This window comes from Diospyros lotus, chromosome 12 (assembly GCF_014633365.1).
Source record: "Diospyros lotus cultivar Yz01 chromosome 12, ASM1463336v1, whole genome shotgun sequence".
Lineage (NCBI taxonomy): Eukaryota > Viridiplantae > Streptophyta > Magnoliopsida > Ericales > Ebenaceae > Diospyros > Diospyros lotus.
In genome coordinates this window covers 11,114,834-11,128,145 of record NC_068349.1, presented here as the reverse complement: position 1 = coordinate 11,128,145, position 13,312 = coordinate 11,114,834, and the positions used below count along the sequence as shown (strand labels likewise).

The 13,312-nt window shown below is 34.7% G+C and overlaps 1 protein-coding gene across 4 annotated transcripts; it reads left to right on the top strand.

The window, feature by feature from the left end:
- Window positions 1-3,205: 3,205 nt before the first annotated feature.
- On the top strand, window positions 3,206-11,757 carry LOC127813862 (deSI-like protein At4g17486). 4 transcript variants are annotated; one of them, XM_052354955.1, is made up of 5 exons: window positions 3,206-3,342; window positions 3,586-3,822; window positions 5,084-5,371; window positions 6,080-6,166; window positions 11,320-11,757. In XM_052354955.1, exons 2-5 carry the CDS (start codon window positions 3,681-3,683, stop codon window positions 11,454-11,456), a joined length of 654 nt encoding a protein of 217 aa, XP_052210915.1. In that variant the 5' UTR covers window positions 3,206-3,342; window positions 3,586-3,680; the 3' UTR covers window positions 11,457-11,757. The 4 variants fall into 4 exon arrangements, with proteins under 4 accessions (XP_052210915.1, XP_052210916.1, XP_052210917.1 ...); XM_052354956.1 differs by having other exon boundaries at window positions 3,232-3,342; window positions 3,608-3,822; XM_052354957.1 differs by lacking the exon at window positions 3,206-3,342 and having other exon boundaries at window positions 6,086-6,166.
- The last annotated feature ends 1,555 nt before the right edge of the window (window positions 11,758-13,312 follow it).

Sequence of the window (13,312 nt, the reverse complement as noted above, 5' to 3'; positions counted from 1 at the left end):
AACTCTGAGCCCATGTCAAGTATAATAACAAATAAAACAAAAACATTGAGCCAAATTGAACTAATTAAGCACATTAATTTAATTTTTCATAACATCTCTAATTGTAGCATTTTACTAAGAGCTGGAACCTAAATTTAGTGCCAAGAAATATTACTAAATTACATTATGGCTCAGTTTGTCTGAATGTAAGATATTTTTTTATAATTTAATAAAGATTTTTGTTTTACTTTTTATATATATCCCTCTTTGTCCGTTTGGTTGGGCCTGCCTATTAGATGGGCCAGGCGGTCCAATATAGAAGCCCATATGAATCAAGTGTGGATCCTTTACTTATTTTCTGTTTTGCTAAAGTTTGCTTTCCGGATTAAATCAATAGAGTAAGGCACATCCAAAAACATTCCAATGGCAGATGACGTGTTCTTAATTAAGATTGATTGATTGGTGTGCCTTTGATGGGTTCAATATGAAACAATCAAAGCCTTAAGCCGGCTCACCCTCTAATCTAATCTCCATGGGCCATGCCATGCCACCACATGATCAGCTCACGACCAATTTTCAACAAGTTTGTTTTTTTGCAATTACACTTTATAGGCGGATGTCATTCTATTAATATTTTTATTACTTTTATAATTATGTCTGTTATTGTAGGACGATTTAAGGTATTCAAACATTTTCAATATTCTTTTAAATGGCACAAATTATGTTACTTGATCCCATACTATGTCTAGTCTTCTTAAAGATAGAAAATTGTGGAGAATTATTACTAGAGATATCAAAGCCCCCTAAGCAAGGTAAGAAAGGAACTGATGTTAAATTTGGGGAACATGATGAAGATTGAGATTGTAAAAACTATCCTATCATTACTTGGTTTCCAAATATATTGATTTGTGAAATTCATGAACAATTTGGCTATTATGAATCTACAAAGGAAATTTGAGATATGTTGACAAAATAATATGTAGCAATTGATTTGACTTTTCAATATCATTTTTCAAGTGTTCTACACCACATGACATGACTCAGGAGCTAAGTCAATCTATCTTGGATTTTTATGCTCAGAGGTGTTCCGTTTGGGATCAAATTGCTATGTTAGAACCTTTTCGGGACACCATTGAAGATCGATTAATTCAATTTTTGATAGATTTATGAGATAAATTTGAGTATACATAGCCTCTTTGTTGCACATGGTACAACTACCAATCTTTGATCAAGCTGTTGCTCAATTAGTTTCAAAAGAAACTCGTCTTAGATCCCTATGCTCCCAACATGGTGATTCAGTTAGGATAGTTTTTAATGTTCACTCTATTCCAGTGGTGGTGGTTGTAGCTACATCTGTACCTAAGATTGGATTTAATTGCTCTAATGAATGTCGTTATTGTAAAAAAAAAAACCCAATCATCATATTTTAAAGTGTCAAAAGTTGGCCGGAAAATAGTTTTCTGATTCCACAACTTTTCAAAAAAATCTCCATAGTTTCAAAATAATCCAGATTCTGCTTGTTCTGCTACTAGTGTTGTCAATTTTGATGCTCCTATTGTGTGACATGTGGCAACTAGCATGCCCTCTAGGCTAAGGCATGTTAAGATCCAATTTTCTATTTTAGTTGTATCCTAAATCCTAAACCCATCCTTAGAAGGATTCGCTTTTTCCAACTGCATATAATCTGACTACATCTCCAACGTAAAGGACCACTTTACCCTTATTACACACTGGTCCAAATCAGGAAAAAGGACACACTCGAGCAAAGCATTCCCCTTTTTGTTAAGTTAAATGCAATTTCTATTTAATTACCATCCCTATCAAACAAATTTCGTTTGTATATATGACTTAGTATAAAACAAAACAATAGAATTTGGATTGTAGTATGATACTATGAGTGTGGACTATTATTAGGATAGTATTTATGTAATCGTAAATCACTTTACTAATCATTAATTAACATATTTAATTCGTAATCATTGGGCTAATTTTTAATGTATAAGGTTGCATTCTAATTTGTGCGTGCCAGAGACAGAATTGCGATGGAGAAGTCCACGCCCGCGACGGGCCGGCGGCTGGGCTAGCCATTTGTATCTTAATATATATATATCCTTGTGTGGGTAATAGTGGAATATAAAATGAGACACCGAACCTGGAAGAATTACAAAAACGCCACTGCTTTTCCAAGTAATAGTGCTGCCGTGGTGTGGAACATCACGAGTGATTAGCCTAACTTACTTTAAATTTTAATTTGAAACAAAAGAGTAATAGACAATCACTTGATTTTTTATCGATATATTTTGTATAATTTTTTTTTCTTCAATACCGTTACCATTCCTTGAACATTACTATGGTTTCACAAACCTAAAGGAAATCATTTATACTGATTTATAAAAATTAAAAATTAACTATATAAATAAATAAATAAGGCCATATTCACTATTAATTTAATTTTCTTTCGCTAAGTAAAAATTTTAGCGAAGAGAAGGAAAGAATTTAAGATTTTGCTTGTCATCTAAATAGTGAAGCCCTTTCCCCCCTCATTGCTTTTAGCGATTATTGTCGTCTTTCGCCGTAATCATCGTTATTATTGTCATCATTGTAATTATAATCACCACAAATCATCAAAGTCTGAAGAAGACAAACATGACAAAGTATATTGTAATAGACTTGTCATCGATTTTGTAGACGACTATTGAATCAGGTGGTCTAACATGACAAAAAAGAAGAGGTTTATAGACAGAAAGAAAGTAAAAAATTACAACAAATAAATAGACGAACAGATGCAATGGAGACGGTTGGTCATGACAAAACCCATGGAACAACAAAGAAGAACATATGCAGTGGAAGAGACAAATAGTAATATTTATTATTAAATTATAAATAAATATTAAATTTTTATAGTAGTAAAAATTATTGGTTAGGTAAAAAAAATTAGAATGAAAGTTTATTAATAAATAAATAAAATAGAAAATAAAAAAGAGAGTAGAATAGGGAGTGTGGTTAGAATAAGTATGAGATAAAAAAAATATAGAGTGAATTATTTATAATATAATAAAAAAATAATAAAGAGTTTGAAGGGAGAAAATGTAATAAAAACTAAATAAATAACCAAAAGAAAGTAAAAGGTAGAAAAGGTAAAGGGTATTTTGGTGATTTAAGGATGAAAAACAGGTGCCTTTCCCGTTTTATCCCCACTGGACTTTTCAAGTCACATTTTTCTTCGTTCAAATCCTCAACCTTCCACTGCGTTCAATCGTCTGTCAAAAAGGGAGTCTTCTAAGCCCCGGAAACGCATGTCTCTCTCTCTCTCCCCCCGCTTCACCACACAGCAAGAACTCGAAAATTCCAACTGAAATCTCTGTAAGCCCTCTCTCTCTCTCTCTCTCTCTGTAAGTACAGGCAGAGTTCAAATTTAATTACCATCCTTTCCCATTTCAGTTTCTGGTGTTTTCAGCTTCAGTCCATTGGTCATTTCACTCGAACTGTTCTCGAATTCTCTTAGCCGTTGAAATCGTGATTTTGCCACTGCTGTAATTTATGCCCTTGAGTTTTTGACGGATGAACTGATATCTATCTTTTTTCACCCATAAATTTCTGTTTTAGGGTTTTACTTTATCTACTGTAGTTGATGCTGAGCTTTGGGTCTTGAGAATTCTTCTGTTGGCGATTGAGAATTGGTTGATAGACTGATAGATACAATGCGGTTATTTCCGTTGAGCTCGAGTTCCTCCCAGGGAGGAAGTAATCGTGCTCAATTGTATCTCAATGTCTATGATCTCACCCCCATAAACGACTACCTCTATTGGTTTGGCTTTGGAATCTTCCATTCAGGAATAGAAGGTACCGTTTCTCCTTTCTTTTCTTTTATTTTTTCAAAGATGTTAAATTGTTAATCCTAAAAGATATCTAGTTTGCCGTCCAATTGTTCAACGTAAATTTGGCTACTTTTTCAAGATCTTTTATTTGAAGTTTAATTTGACCAAAAACTATTGGTACTCAACTTAATCTGGATTTTCCATTCAAGTTGTTTAATTTATTCTTGAATAGAATGTTTTTATGTAATACTTACCCAAAGAAAAGAGTAATTTCCATAGTTAGGTTTATATAATTGAAGGCGACTGTGGGACTGTTATATGTCCGTTAGTTGCACTGCATCCCAGTTTGAGTGTGGCAGCACTGTACTTCATCTGCAAGTGGAGAATAAAATGATTGCAATAGATCAGATAAGAAATGAGTTCAAAAGCTATATATATAAAAATGTCGAACATAATATTCACTAATTCTCAAAAGTGTAAAAAAGAAAAAAACAATAATGAAATTCAAATCATAGATTAACGTTGTACGATATATAGAAGTAACATTTATTTCATAATACTACTGTTATACAATAAAAGATATTTAAATTTAAATTAGATAGTAAAAAATTATCCAAAAAAATTAGATAAAGTTCCAGTGTCAAAAACTATCAAGAAAACTCTATTCTTTCACAAAGAATGCATGCCAAAAAAGAAAAATAAAGGCACTAAACACTCCACCAAATCTGTAAGTAGACTGAATTTTGACCAAGTCATCATTATTAGCATGTTCGTTAGCGTGCTTGACATGTATTCTGATGTGTGATGAGGTATCACTAACGGCCATGATGCATGGTGTCCTAGTATATTTTGACTTGTTCGACAAATATGTATGCTCAATAGTCAATATGTGTTGGAGTATCCATGCTTCCTAGATAGATGATAAAATTCCAATTAGATAATGTTTCTATTCATATTCTTGTTATCGTGCTTTCTTTTTGTTATCTCGAGGATCCAATTTATCATGACTAACAGATCTGCATTCGTGTTTTCAATCTAATAAGTATCTAATCACTTCTCTGGGTGCGTGCAAGTCTGTGTGATCACCCATCCATGGTCATGCCTGTGACATGTTTTTTTTGTTCCTATAAATTCTGTTTGGATGTGTAGCTACTTGTACCATGAATATATTTAATTAAAATTTTTAGCTTCTGCTGTCAACTTGGCTTCTTGGTTTCTCTAATTTTTCCTGGTTCGTGTCTTATCTCATCCTTGAAGTAACATGCTTTTACTGCATTGGATGATAGTGCATGGTTCCGAGTATGGATTTGGAGCACATGAGTATTCCACCAGTGGGGTATTTGAGGTGGAACCAAGAAGTTGCCCTGGTTTTGTTTTCAGAAGGTCAGTCCCTTTAGGCAGCACAGACATGTCTCCCTCAGAATTTCGGTCATTCATGGAGCATCTTTCTACAAGATATCATGGGGACAGCTACCATTTGATTGCCAAGAATTGCAACCATTTTACAGATGATGTTTGCATGCGTCTTACTGGAAAGCGTATTCCTGGATGGGTGAATAGGTTGGCTCAATTAGGTAGGAGAGAAATTCCTTTGTTTGTGCGGTCATTTTACATCTTTAAAGCAGAAAAGAGCTCAACTTTATGTATTGCTTTTGCTCCTGGTAAATTGCTTGTGGGTATGTGATGCTGTGTTGGAGTATCTGATACTGAGCTAAGTCTATAAAAATTACAACAATGCAACATCTCATGCTTTAATCATATCAGGCGGGGTTAGTTGCATAAATTCAAGCTCTCCAATTATCTCTATTCATGGCCATATTGAGGCCATTATATTCAATGTCATATCTAATGATTTTTCACCAAGTTTACTTTGGTCTTCTCAACCTCTTTTGCTATAAACTTTTTTAGTTCTATCAACTTATCTTGCACGTGCATCTATTGGCCTTCTTCTCACTGTTGAAACAATCTTAAGCATGTGTTGTGTATCTTATCTCCAATGGATGCCATTTTAACTTTATTACAAATAATGTTATTTTTAATTCTATTTATTCTTGTATGATCGCACTTTCACCCTAACATCCTTTTTTAAGTTAGACTCATAATTTGCATATGTTATTATGGTTTTATAGCCTTTTGACACAGATTCAAAGATCCCTTATTTATCTGGTGCTGAAATTCTTGGATATCTTGAAGCCTGATTTTTTTTTTTTGGCCATGTGAATCGAGGTCTAGCTGTCATTCCTGACTAGTTTTTCTTTTTCTAATTCAATTTCCTTTTGAAGTTTCAGGCTCTTTCTGCAACTGTCTACTGCCAGGAAATATTCAGGTCTCAGCAGTCAGACATCTGCCTGATCATCCAGCTTATTCTGGTTAGTATATTTTTTTGTTTGAACAACCGTTTTTATAGGCTAATAACTCTCTAATTTCTTACATGTTTGCCTGTATGAGATTTCATGGACGTTGGGTGCATGAGAATTAGAAAATCTACTACATGAAAAGCCTACTATATTTTGAAAAATGGTTTAAAACAAAAGGAAGTTGCATTTTTTTTTTTTTGATACATATTTTATTAAAGTTGCAAGGAAAACTTCTTGTTCTGCCAAGTTTTATTTAGCTTAAGTCTTTTTTGCCAGCTATTAGATATCAACTACATGGTATTCTATCCAGGGTTATAGTTTCAATTAAACCACAATATGTCATGCTTTTATTTATTCTCTCGCCTCAATTTAATTTTAACCTCCCGTGTCTCCTAGCAGTTCGCCTATATAGACATAGTGGGTTCTCCTAACTAGGCCATCTATTATCTACCTTAACACGACCAAACTATTTCAACCTTTTTTTTTTTTTTTTTTTTGCATTTTAACTAAAATAGATGCTAGCAATGTTATTCCATGGGTTCACATACCTTGGGAAAGGTAAGGGGAGGGGTGTGTGGGGAGAGAGAGTGAGGGGAAAAACTGCAATGGTCGAGTAGGCATTGGGAAGGAATAATAGTAATAAGGGTAAATTGCCTCCGTACTCCTTGTGGTTTGGGCTATTTGTATGGATTCCTTATAGTTTAAAAATGTCTCTAGAGGTCCTTGTGATTTATTGTTATTGCTGGGACATGCTCTCCCTTACAAATGACGTTAATTGCACTGAAATTAAGTTAAATTAAACCAAAATTATAGGGACCTCAGAGATATTTTTAAATCACAAGGGGTCTTTGTGCAAATGGCCCAAACAACAGGGGGTCTGGGGCAATGCACCCTAATAATAATATTGATAATAAAAAATGAATGATGGGAGAAAATAAGTGGAAGGCAGGAGTAAATGGAAATGAAACAGAAACCTACTATTAAGATTTAGGATCACCCAAGCATTTCCTAAGAGGAAGAGTAGTGCCCACGTATCCTTGATACAATTAATGGTCAGAAAATTGCCTAAGAGGGAGTTCTTCTCCGCCCTTATCCTTGATACAATTAATTCGGATGACAGGGACCGCAGGTTCCCAGCTGCACAATTGTGTCGTGCCCATCATCCATGGAGATGAATCTGACCCAAATAAGATGAGAAAATATGGGATGTGAGGAGTAAATATGGTTAGGAAATTTATGGCCATGTTGAACTGGGTCCCCTCATCAGTGGCAGAAAAAACAGAGGTGAAGAATTGATGATGACTGTTGGAAAATACACACGGGGAAGGGGTAAGGTCATAAGACATCTCCTAGTGCTTGTCTTCCCGCTTTGCCTAAACTTTGGTAATACTTATTACGAACAGACAAGTAAAGACTCCAGGGAAAACAGAACAAGTTCAATTGCAGAGAACATACCTTCATGGCCGGAAGCTTACACAAACATACACACAGAAAATATAAATCGCAAACTGAAAAGAATAAAGGGGAGGCCAAGGTTTTACTGGTTCACCCCAAAATAGGCTATGTCCACGTTGAGCTTCGATGAGAAGAGCTCACTGCACTATGAATGAAGAATGGAGATTACACCCTCAAACACTCTCTGTACATCAATGGTTTTCTACTAAAATGCCCCAATAATCACAAATACAAATTAGATGCTAATCCTGTAGAACCAGAGAACAAAGAAGAAAACTATACAAAGCATTTACAGAGCAAACGAAGGAACTCCCAAAAACCCTAGCCCGAAGACGACAACCTCTCCCTTTCTCCCTCTTTCTTCTTTTCACTCTTCTGACGCTCCATATCCCGAGTGAGATAAATAGCAATTCTTGACGGTTGGGATGGAGCATCATAAAGGTTGGATGAGCGGCTGAGATCACATCGCGCAACACGATCACTTATTCCAACAGAAAGGTAATCAGGCGCCTCATGAACAGAGTGGATGGTTGCTGCGTGTGACCATCCTACAGGTTCCACTTGGCAGCCTGTGGTTGCTGCATGTGGCCATCCTATCCGCTAGACCACACGACACTGTTTGATGCTTCAACTAAAATCACATTAATACTCTCATAAAAAATAAATGCTAAAATGAAGTTGTTTAAATATCGGAAAAAATAAGTACTTATTGTGAAAAGTCCAACATTTATTTCCCAAAGGAAATGGGAAAGAAGGATACTGCCATTTCAATGCAACAAAAAATGATGGATTTGGCAGTTCAAATGTTTGGGCATTTATTAAACTCTTTCACATTGTCTTGTAAATGCTAGTAATATTGTGCAGGAAAATGACGACGTTTTGTATTTGCACATAAACACCAAATATGGATGTTTTTGTGTGTTTTTCATAAATGTTGGGAAAAGTTATTATTCTTGTAGTGAATGTGGGTAATAGAGTCTGCTAGGTCTAGAACATTCTATAAAACTTTCCTTTTAATATGATGTGTTGATCACATGAATCACTGAAATTTATGCCTTTATTTAGTTCATTATGCGTTAATTATATGCATAACGTGTACCAATCTTGTATAAAATGGAGCTTAGGTACTGAAATTGCTCACTTTTGGTATGAGTTGGCCTTCAATATTAGTTATTCCCTCCTATTTTGGCAATTCCCCACATTGTGGGATAAAGGCTTGGTGTCACCCCCCCGGCCTGCCGTGCTGAAACACACACAATTTTGGCATTTATTAAAATTTTGTTCTATATGTTTAGTATTTTTTGTCCCTCTTAAACATGTATTTCAGTTCGATTCTATCATCTTATAAACATATTGAATTACCAACAACATTCTAATCTAAAGCATTTATCCCCTTATTTTCTTTTATCTAATAAAATAATAACTTCACCAAATAAATCCTGGTACCTCATCTTCTTGTATATATTGATTAGGTGAGCATAACTAGACATGTCAAAGGGGCTGGGCCGTCTGTGAAATAGCTTGGTCTACCAAAGTGGCTGGCCTGTTCTACCCATTTAGCACTTTTGGCCTGTTCTGAATTTAAAATATTTTAAAAATAAAAAAATAAACAAAAAGTTGAGGAAATATTAATGTATCCAACATACAATTATTTTGTTCGTGTTTTGTTGCTTAGAAATTATAAGTTGGAACTTAAATCTTAAATCTTCTTAGAAACTAGAAATCTGTTATGAAATATGATAAGTTATGGTTCAAAATATTATTAATTGTGGATAAAAAAGTAATTTTTTATAATAATTAGTCTAAAACTTTTAATTAATTTTAAATTCAACATTTATTTTTACGTTCTATTTTAATAATATTATTTTATTTGGTGTAGAAATAAAAGAAAATAAAATAAAATCTTCTGAGATTTACAATTTAAAATTCAAAACTTAAATGGAAACTTTCAAGATGGTATAATATTTAAAATTTTATAACTAAATGTAAATATATTTGATAGAATTTTATTTACAATTTATAACATTTTTTATTTTAAAATAATTGTAAACAATTTAAAAAAAAAATTGAAGCATTATTTTGAAAAACAAAGAGGCCAGCTCATTTAGCCTGTTTAAATGGCCCATTATGGGCCAAGCCTGGCCCAGCCCTTTTAATAAGGGCCTAGGGGCTGCCCCCCACCCAAACCAACCCACCTCCACCTCCACCTCCACCTCCACCTCCGGAGGTGGTTAGGCCGGGCCTGTTTGATACCTCTAAGCATGTCTAACAGAAAGTGATCAGTACTTGAAGCAAATCCTTTGTGTAACCTGCAATAATATAAGAATAACTAATCTTTGTATGATTGGTTGTCTCTTCTTGATTGTGGCTCCCGCATGCCATATCTTTTGAGCATTTCAATGTCTGATATGATGCCTTTATCCAGGCCTACCATGTAGAGGTGCCTTTTCATTTGCTTCCTCCAACTACAGTCCATTTTCATGAGGGATTTAATACAGTTTGCAGCTTATGCTATCAGTTACTAACTCAACCGTTTCCCTTTATCTGAGTTTTGGATTGGTTGCATAAATATAAAATACTAAATCTGCATAGGTGGAGTTTCATGAATTTCTTTCAACCCAAAAAAGCAGAAGAAAAAGAAAAATTCATGTGCTGAGTGATATCTGTGCCATCAATGGAATGAGAAATCGGCTCAATGATTTTTTTGTTTTATAGTGCTAGGACTCAGAAAGTCATATTACTCTGTTCGAATGCATCTGGATCAAGTCTCTTCTCACATAGTTTAGCATTACTATTTAATTTTGAATGCACCTGGATCCCATCTTTGTTTGGACCACGCTTACTGTGCTCAGAGTTATTCTTTGACTGAGGTGATAGATGCTATTCTTTGCTCCCTAAGGCTCACCTCTAGGGTGAGTTTAGTAACCAAGGAGAATCTTCCAAGAGAGGTATCCTCTGTTCCTAATGGAAGTCTTGCCAATTACCTACTACCTTCCTTCTTGATATCCTTTTCTGCAGCTTGCTATTTGTCCTAAAACTAAACAAAATAAGCAGGAGATACTCAAAGTGGGTTCCCTTATCCCATGGCTTCTATAAAAGTGAAGAACTAGTAATTTTTCTTCACGTACCCGTTGTATCTTAGTCTCTGATTTTCCATCTTGTTTGTTCATTCTGTGAAAGTTGAATACTCTTGAATCAGGTGACATTTGTTGAACCATTCTTCTAGAGTGATAGATCTTGCACATTAACGTCTGTTCAATGCTCATTTGATTTTGAGCGAATATGCTGACTATTGATGTGGGTTGGCCATGGAACTGCTAACCTTTAATGCCTTTTTGTGTTGTGTTGTTTTGTTTTTGGTGCTGGATTGGGGCTGACATTGGGATTCCTTTGCATCTGCAAACTGACATTTATTTGAATGGAGTGTTATTCCTTGAGAGCACATGAATGTGGTGCAGTACTTAATATTTTTAGAGAGTAGCATTACATGTATGTATGTAATATTGTATGGGTTAAATGTGTATCCTTATTTATGGAATGGAATTATACAGAATCTATGTTCATGCTGATATATACAGAAATGAAAGGAAATCTAGAACAATAAAAAGATAAAAAGAAAGCATAATGTTTATAGGTTATAGAATATCGTTATATTTGTGGCTTTTATTTATTTATTTTGTGTCCGCTGATCCAAAACATTTGGATAACAGATGGGGGGACAGATTCAGCTGCGTCATCTGAGAGTGAAGAGGGGGAGCTGGATGATCATCTATTAACTATGACGAATGGCGATGTGGCTTTTGTGAAGGAGAAGACAGTAATGAGGCTGACAAAAGATGTCCTTTGATATTTTATTTATTCTTTTCCCTCCTATCATTAATTCCCTTTCTCGGGTTGCTGTTGTATGTAGCGTATAATCTCTCAACTATCTCACTAAATATGCTCGTCTCTATTAGATTCTTAAAATATATGTTTATCTATGTTATATATGTGTCCCTTGTACCTGTTGGTTGTCTGTTTTATTCTGATTGAAGCTGGCTTTCCTTTTTGCACTGTTGTCCAAAGACAGTATCGAATTCCCTGTTTTTGCAATTGTAAAAATGTTGCTTCTAAATTAAGTGGAAATCTCCCCCTCATGCTATTCATCTCTAGTAAAAACGAACAATCATAATGTGATAACTCATATGAAAATGTTTAATTGATATTATATATTTATTTAAAAATTATAAAAAATAAAATTTATTAAACGCTCTTTTATAGTTTTTAGACAAATATTTTTATATATTTTACATAGATTGTCACATTATTTCTATTTATTTTCACTGAAAATAAATAGCATTACTCTATTTTTCATACTTCGTATGGAACTGAAGTATTCACCACAAATCACAAGGCCATTATTTAGTGAGAAAGAGGATGAACTAGAAATATTGTGTCGCCTACGTCACAACCAAACACCGTGCATATATGGTAACTGTTAATGATGGCCCATTCTTTGTTTGACATGAGAGGAGACCTATCCTTATATAAAAGAGTTTCCATAGATCTTTCCATCTTTGACCTAATGGGTTTTTATGGATCTACATTAATAATTTGATCCATAACACAAAATTTAGAGTATTAATAATTTGATCCATAACGCAAAATTTAGAGTATTAGTCCAATTTATTTAGATTAATTATTTATAGATTACTAAATATCTTATAAGGCCAATTTATCTTAACTTAGATTTGATTTACATAATACAACTCATAATTAATGTAAACCCATTATATGAAAATTCTCTACATTCTACCATATGGGTGACATTAATTGTGATAAGTCTAAGTAAAAGATTCTAAAAAATCATTTTCAAAACTTTAAGAGTCCAAATTTTACAAAGAAAACAAAATTGTTCTTTAGACAACTCTAACTTAACCTTTGGTTGATCTTTCGAATCGAATCATAATAGTCACTATATCATTGAGTGATTAGATGCATCGATGAGCTTGATTGTCAAGTGATTCTCACAGAAATCCATGCCAGTCTTTGCGACAATCATACTAGGGTTTTTATTGACCCACCATGAAATAAGACGCTATAAATCTGGTGAAAAGGTGTGACACATACTAACGATTTGCGAAAATACCACGAGCTCCCTCCGCCTACCTGTAACAAATGAGCAGCCCATGGCCCTTCGCCATATGGGGCATGGACCTAATCGGGCCACTTCCAACGGCTTGCGGCGGATGCAAGCATGCTATTATGGCTGTTGATTAATTCACCAAGTGGGCAGAAGCAAAGGAGCTCGCATAGATATCCACTACAAAAGTAGAAAAGTTTGTATGGAGCAATATTATCTGCAGATTCGGAGTTCCTCAGCAAATAGTCACGGACAATGGAACCCACTTTTCTAGCGAGTAGTTCGTTTAATTTTGAGGATCACTAGGGATCAAGAAGAGCTTCACGGCCGTGGACCACCCACAAGCCAACAGACAAGTCAAAGCTGTCAACAAAATAATCAAGCAGACATTAAAGACCAAGTTGGAGGCCAGAAAGGGAGCCTGGGTGGACGAGCTACAAACCGTGCTTTGGGTCTACCGGACCACAACTCGCACCACCATGGGAGAAACTCCCTTCTTTATGGTATATGGGTCTAAGACAATGATCTCAATAGCAAATGAAGTGATCAGTAAGCATAGAGCCACATTCGATCCAGAAAAC